Source organism: Nerophis lumbriciformis, linkage group LG20, assembly GCF_033978685.3.
Source record: "Nerophis lumbriciformis linkage group LG20, RoL_Nlum_v2.1, whole genome shotgun sequence".
NCBI lineage: Eukaryota > Metazoa > Chordata > Actinopteri > Syngnathiformes > Syngnathidae > Nerophis > Nerophis lumbriciformis.
Genome location: NC_084567.2, coordinates 15,262,501 through 15,270,000, shown reverse-complemented (window position 1 = coordinate 15,270,000; position 7,500 = coordinate 15,262,501). Strand labels below are relative to the sequence as shown.

At 39.7% G+C, this 7,500-nt stretch overlaps 1 protein-coding gene across 1 annotated transcript in view; it reads right to left on the bottom strand.

Moving 5' to 3' along the window:
* The window catches only part of ido1 (indoleamine 2,3-dioxygenase 1), a 23,663-nt gene that overhangs the window by 9,140 nt on the left and 7,023 nt on the right, over window positions 1–7,500 (bottom strand). The window contains exons 3-6 of the mRNA XM_061981043.1: window positions 7,417–7,500; window positions 3,613–3,731; window positions 3,512–3,526; window positions 3,335–3,434 (exon numbers count right to left, since the gene is read on the bottom strand). The exon at window positions 7,417–7,500 is cut by the window's right edge and continues 36 nt beyond it. Of these exons, the coding sequence (XP_061837027.1) occupies window positions 3,335–3,434; window positions 3,512–3,526; window positions 3,613–3,731; window positions 7,417–7,500 (318 nt within the window). The remainder of the gene's footprint in view (window positions 1–3,334; window positions 3,435–3,511; window positions 3,527–3,612; window positions 3,732–7,416) is intronic.

Here is a 7,500-nt window from a genome sequence, read left to right as displayed (position 1 = left end):
AGTAAAAACAATAACACTTATACAGCTTATAAAATATATATAATATATTGTTGTAAATCAGGAGATGGTATTAAATGCTACTCTTAATAAAAAAATTTAACAAAATAAAGTGCACAATGAATAAACAAAAACAAAAACTACTATTGACTTCCATTTAAATCATTTGTGTTCTGCCCTTAAAGCTTTCCTGTATCCAGAGACTTACTCCCTGACTTTATAAACAAGAACAAAAACAAACCAAAAAAATATTTTGTAACAATAACAACAAGAAAGTGAAAAAATATAAACCTGATCACTCTAGTATCGTTTGTGTGCTAATGCTACACTAGGTTTTGATAGTATTGGCGTCTCTCAGGCGGTGCCTGTTGCCAAGTCACATGATTGAGAGTGCGCTGCGAGCAGGATATTTAGCTCATTTGTGTTTGTTAGCTGCAGAAGCTCTGTTGAATCTTTTCGCTGGATTGTGACACCTGTAAAAAAAAAATAGAACGTGCTCCCATGACTGCCGTACCTTCTTGTCTTCTTCTTGTCTATTGCAGACTTGCAAGCTTGTCACTTTAATCATTGATTTGTTGTTCGCTATTCCCACGTGGTAGTGGTAGTAGTAGTAGTGTGTTTCAAATTTCATTTTAATGTAATGCTGTTTGTTGCTTTCATTAGTGAAAACCTACTTCCTGCACTTGCTGCGCTTCTGACGCTGTCTCGTTGACATACAACCGCATCAAAAGTAACACAAAAAGTATCGGTAACGGCGTTGTAACATACGTAAAAGTAATTCATTAGATTACTCGTTACTAGATTTACAAAAAAAGTCTGCGGGCTATAGAGCGTTTTCTATTGGGGCTCCAGTATTCTGGAATGCCCTACCGGTAACAGTTAGAGATGCTACCTCAGTAGAAGCATTTAAGTCCCATCTTAAAACTCATTTGTATACTCTAGTCTTTAAACAGACCCTCCTTTTAGAGCAGTTGATCTGCTGTCTCTGTTCTGCTCTGCCTTCCTCTCCTGCGTGGAGAGGTTATTAGGTGACCACAGATGATGCGCTTGCTGTTCAAAGTCAGGACCCGGGGTGGACCACTCATCTGTGCATCAGTTGGTGGGGTCTCTGCACTGCTGACCTGTCTCCACTCAAGATGATCCCCTGCTGGCCCCACTATGGACTGGACTCTCACACTAATAACTAGATCCACTATGGACTGGACTCTCACACTATTATGTTAGATCCACTATGGACTGGACTCTCACACTATTATGCTAGATTCACTATGGACTGGACTCTCACACTATTATGTTAGATCCACTATGGACTGGACTCTCACAATATTATGCTAGATTCACTATGGACTGGACTCTCACACTATTATGTTAGATCCACTATGGACTGGACTCTCACACTATATGTTAGATCCACTATGGACTGAACTCTCACACTATTATGTTAGATCCACTATGGACTGGACTCTCACACTATATGTTAGATCCACTATGGACTGAACTCTCACACTATTATATTAGATCCACTATGGACCGGACTCTCACACTATTATGTTAGATCCACTATGGACTGGACTCTCACACTATTATGTTAGATCCATTATGGACTGGACTCTCACGCTATTATGTTAGATCCACTATGGACTGTACTCTCACACTATATGTTAGATCCACTATGGACTGAACTCTCACACTATTATGTTAGATCCACTATGGACTGGACTCTCACACTATTATGTTAGATCCACTATGGACTGGACTCTCACACTATTATGTTAGATCCATTATGGACTGGACTCTCACGCTATTATGTTAGATCCACTATGGACTGGACTCTCACACTATTATGTTAGATCCACTATGGACTGGACTCTCACACTATTATGTTAGTTCCACTATGGACTGGACTCTCACTATTATGTTAGATCCACTATGGACTGGACTCTCACACTATTATGTTAGATCCACTATGGACTGGACTCTCACACTATTATGTTAGATCCACTATGGACTGGACTCTCACACTATATGTTAGATCCACTATGGACTGGACTCTCACACTATTATGTTAGATCCACTATGGACTGGACTCTCACACTATATGTTAGATCCACTATGGACTGGACTCTCACACTATTATGTTAGATCCATTATGGACTGGACTCTCACACTATTATGTTAGTTCCACTATGGACTGGACTCTCACACTATTATGCTAGATCCATTATGGACTGGACTCTCACACTATGTTAGATCCACTATGGACTGGACTCTCACACTATTATGCTAGATCCAATATGGACTGGACTCTCACACCATTAACTAGATCCACTATGGACTGGACTCTCACACTATTATGCTAGATCCACTATGGACTGGACTCTCACACTATTATGCTAGATCCACTATGGACTGGACTCTCACACTACTATGCTAGATCCACTATGGACTGGACTCTCACACTTTTAACTAGATCCACTATGGACTGGACTCTCACACTATTAACTAGATCCACTATGGACTGGACTCTCACACTATGATGTTAGATCCACTATGGACAGGACTCTCGCACTATTATGTTAGATCCACTATGGACTGGACTCTCACAATATTATGTTAAATCCACTATGGACTGGACTTTCACACTATTATGTTAGATCCACTATGGACTGGACTCTCACACTATTATGCTAGATCCACTATGGACTGGACTCTCACACTATTATGTTAGATCCACTATGGACTCGACTCTCACACCATTAACTAGATCCACTATGGACTGGACTCTCACACTATTATGCTAGATCCACTATGAACTGGACTCTCATACTATTATGGTAGATCCACTATGAACTGGACTCTCATGCTATTATGTTAGATCCGCTATGGACTGGACTCTCACACTATTATGCTAGATCCACTATGAACTGGACTCTCACACTATTATGGTAGATCCACTATGAACTGGACTCTCATGCTATTATGTTAGATCTACTATGGACTGGACTCTCACACTATTATGCTAGATCCACTATGGACTGGACTCTCACACTATTATGTTAGATCCACTATGGACTGGACTCTCACACTATTATGTTAGATCCACTATTGAGTGAACTCTCACACTATTATGTTAGTTCCACTCTGGACTGGACTCTCACACTTAGAAGCGGCTTCACACTGTGGATAGACGAGGTGTCCGTTGCAGTTTGCTGTTCTGGCAATACCAATATTCGGGGTCGTCTTAAATGATGTTGTACTTCCTGTCAATGGAGCAACTTAAAGGGGCTGTTGACAACACACAGCAAAACAGTGAGCACAAATACACTACTATCTTCACCCTCAGAGCAGGAATGGCTGCTTGCTCCACCATGAGCGTGACGATGAAGAATCCTCGCACACTTTCCCCGCCGGGTATGCTGACCAACAGCTCCAAGTTCCTGCGTGAAGTACGTGCAGCGTTATTTGGTCGGCCGTTACGCACTTGTGCACCGTGTGAGTCTTTCAATGTACTTACCGCAGTTCTAAAGGGCTGTGACCGGCATGCGTAGATGGGGAATAAAGGAGACATTTGAGAAAGACGGCCTAAAGAGACATTCACAAGTTGCTTGCCGTCACCCTTCTGGATCCTTCTTCCGCCAGTTTGCCAGGACCGCGTCGGCGTGGGTGAGGATTGGAGGAAGTCCTAAGCGTTGGGAAATCTCCCAGTACGGAACAGCCAGAGCACGAGGCAGCATCTTAGCGGGAGATGATAACCGGAGAATGTGTCAGCTTTCCTGTCACCAGTAAATATACGGTAAGTATAATTTTTTTTTCGTCTTTGGACTTTTTGGTTTTGCTTGTTTCGGACATGCTGACATGAAGTAAAAATAACGCAATTATGACGCTACAGCATGTCTGGCACAAAGGGTCACATGGGACAGAGGAAAATAATAAATATTGCCAAAAGTATTTAGCCACCCATCCAAATGATCCGAATCAGGTGTCCTAATCACAGGTGTATAAAATCAAGCACTTAGGCATGGAGACTGTTTCTACAAACATTTGTGAAAGAATGGGCCGCTCTCAGTGATTTCCAGCGTGGAACTGTCATAGGATGCCACCTGTGCAACAAATCCAGTCGTGAAATTTCCTTAGCTCCTAAATATTCCAAAGTCAACTGTCGGCTTTATTATAAGAAAATGGAAGAGTTTGGGAACAACAGCAACTCAGCCACCAAGTGGTAGGCCACGTAAACTGACAGAGAGGCGTCAGCGGATGCTGAAGCGCATAGTGCAAAGACTTTCTGTACAGTCAGTTGCTACAGAGCTCCAAACTTCATGTGACCTTCCAATTAGCACACGTGCAGTACGCAGAGAGCTTCATGGAATGGGTTTCCATGGCCGAGCGGCTGCATCTAAGCCATACATCACCAAGTCCAATGCAACGCGTCGGACGCAGTGGTGTAAAGCACGTCGCCACTGGACTGTAGAGCGGAGGAGACACGTTCTCTGGAGTTATGAATCACGCTTTTCCATCTGGCAATCTGATGGACGAGTCTGGGTTTGGAGGTTGTCAGGAGAACGCTACATTTCGGACCGCATTGTGCCGAGTGTGACATTTGGTGGAAGAGGAATTATGGTGTGGGGTTGTTTTTCAGGAGTTGGGCTTGACCCCTTAGTTCCAATGAAAGGAACTTTGAATGCTCCAGGATACCAAAACATTTTTGAACAATTCCATGCTCCCAACCTTGTGGGAACAGTTTGGAGCGGGCCCCTTCCTCTTCCAACATGACTGTGCACCAGTGCACAAAGCAAGGTCCATAAAGACATGGATGACAGAGTCTGGTGTGGATGAACTTGACTGGCCTGCACAGAGTCCTGACCTGAACCCGATAGAACACCTTTGTGATGAATTAGAACAGAGACTGAGAGCCAGGCCTTCTCCACCAACATCAGTGCGCGACCTCACCAATGCGCTTCCGGAAGAATGGCGGAAAATTCCTATAAACACACTCCGCAACCTTGAGGACAGCCTTCCCAGAAGAGTTGAAGCTGTAATAGCTGCAAAAGGTGGACCCACATCATATTGAACCCTATGGGTTAGGAATGGGATGGCAATTCAAGTTCATATGTGAGTCAATACTTTTGGCAATATAGTGTAAATACATCTTCAGATAATTACCTAAATGTGTCGTTAAATGTATAAAATTGGAAATAAATTAATATTTATGTTATAAAGTGTCTTATAATAATTTATTGTAAACCTGTATACATAATATATAATAGTATCATATTATTTAATTGATTATTTTATAACTTTGTTTTATTATTTCATGATTAAATTATTCCATTATTTAATTATTACATTGTTTATATATGTATGTTTTAATGAATTATTTCACAATGGAATTAATTATTCTTGTATTTATTTCATGATCCTGTGTGTATTTTATCTGTCAAAGTCAGTGGGCGGGTCCTAACACCTGATTGGTTACTCGGCATTTCCACTCATTTCTGGAACTTCAACCAGAGAAGCGGAGGAGTACTGGTCGATAATATCTTGCAGTATTTCTTTAGAAATATTTCTAATATTTGATGTGAAGTAATCTGAGCCTTTGTTCTGGCAATAATTCACAACATCATTAATTTTGATTCATTCATATTTTTGGAGCAATGATTATTTTTAAGAAAAAAAACTGCCAGCATGGCAGCTTTGAGTTATTGAAGTCAACATTTCAATTTGTTCTCATTAAATTTCACCTGTTTGCTCTTTTAGTCCACTTTTTTTGTAATATTATTTTTGGATTATTTTTCCTCCTCCTCTATTTAACCTGGTAAAAAAAACTAAACAAAAAAATCTGTTTTCCAAGAGGGCTGCAAAAAACAGGTTTCATAAATACATATAACAACAACACACAGTAGCAGTCACACACTTTAGTTAAACGCAGAAATAATTTACGACCCCGAAAGGGACAAGCAGTAGAAAATGAATGGATGGATGAACATAAAAACACGCAATAGATAAAAATAAAAAAAATAAAAAAGATTCATTGAAAACAATTTAAAAACATGTACAGTACCCAATAGGAACAGCTTATTTATCTTTTAAAATGGCCTGAAATTACCCCAAAGGAATGAACCATAAAACAAAAAAATAATACCAACTTTTAATTGACCTGAAGTAGTAGCTCTGAAGTTGAAAGGGGGAAAAATATGTACCGTATTTTTCGGAGTATAAGTTGCACCGGAGTATAAGTCGCACCTGCCGAAAACGCATAATAAAAAAGGAAAAAAACATATATAAGTCGCACTGTAGCCCGGCCAAACTATGAAAAAAAACTGCGACTTATAGTCCGAAAAATACAGTATAACTTTTATTTTTTGGCAAAAAAAAAAAATGCATCAAAATCAATGTTATGAGTTATTGACATATTTAAAACTCAAATATACTTCACATCAAATATTCCACTCAACCATTTTTTTTAATTGAATGTCGTCTAATAAGCACACAAAGCTGGTCTGTTCTTCTATTTTAGTCATTTACAAAAGGTAAACATGGTAGGCTATAGGCTACTAGGAGCTAGCACCTACACAACAGCTAAGCACACAATAGCGATTTCAGGTAACCTCAGATCCTTTAGTAATTCATTCCATGACTTCAGCAGCAAATCTGAAGGCATTTTTTATTTATTTTTATTTTTTTTACCAAGACCTGTGCTGGCTCGAGGAATCAACACGCCAAGAATGTCCTGCCGTCACATTAAATATTCCACTCTACCATTTAAAATTTTTTGTGTGTGCCATAAAAAAAATTCCATTGTTTTCCTTGACAAAAAAGGGCATAAAAATAGAAATAAAATAATGAATACGTTAAATCGAAGCGTTGAAAATAAGAAATATGTGACTTAATTTTAACACTTTTATGACTGAGATTCCTAAAGGTAAAAAAAAAAACCCATTGTTTTTGAAAATGAAAAATATCAATAATAATAATTAAATGTCGTCCAATAAGCACAAAAAGTTGGTCTGCTCTTCTGTTTTAGTCATTTACAAAAGGTAAACATGGTAGGCCATAGGCTACTAGGAGGACTTACACAACCGCTAAGCACACAATAACGATTTGAGCAGCAAATCTGAAGGCCTTTTTTTCTTTTTTCTTTTCTTTTTTTATTTTTTTACCAAGACCTGTGTTGGCCCTGTAGCTTAAAAAAAATTAGCTGCGGGGGTCGCAATTTGGACACCTCTGGCTTAGATGCAAGCAAATATCATCCGTTTTATTCCTCAATATCAGATCAGGACGCCCCTTATTATGATACTCTTCAGTATGTATAAAGAAAAGAAAGAAAAAAGGAGCAAAACAAGACATCTGAACAAAGTCACGCTCCCTTAAAATGTGCATATTGTTTCCCTAAAATATGAGAGGTCAAAAAGAGGTGGATACCTCAACTGTGCCTTGCTCCCCCTCCTGCCAAACGTATCCCATGGCCATGACACCGAGGGCCAGGTGTGCCAGCCGCAGTTGGCG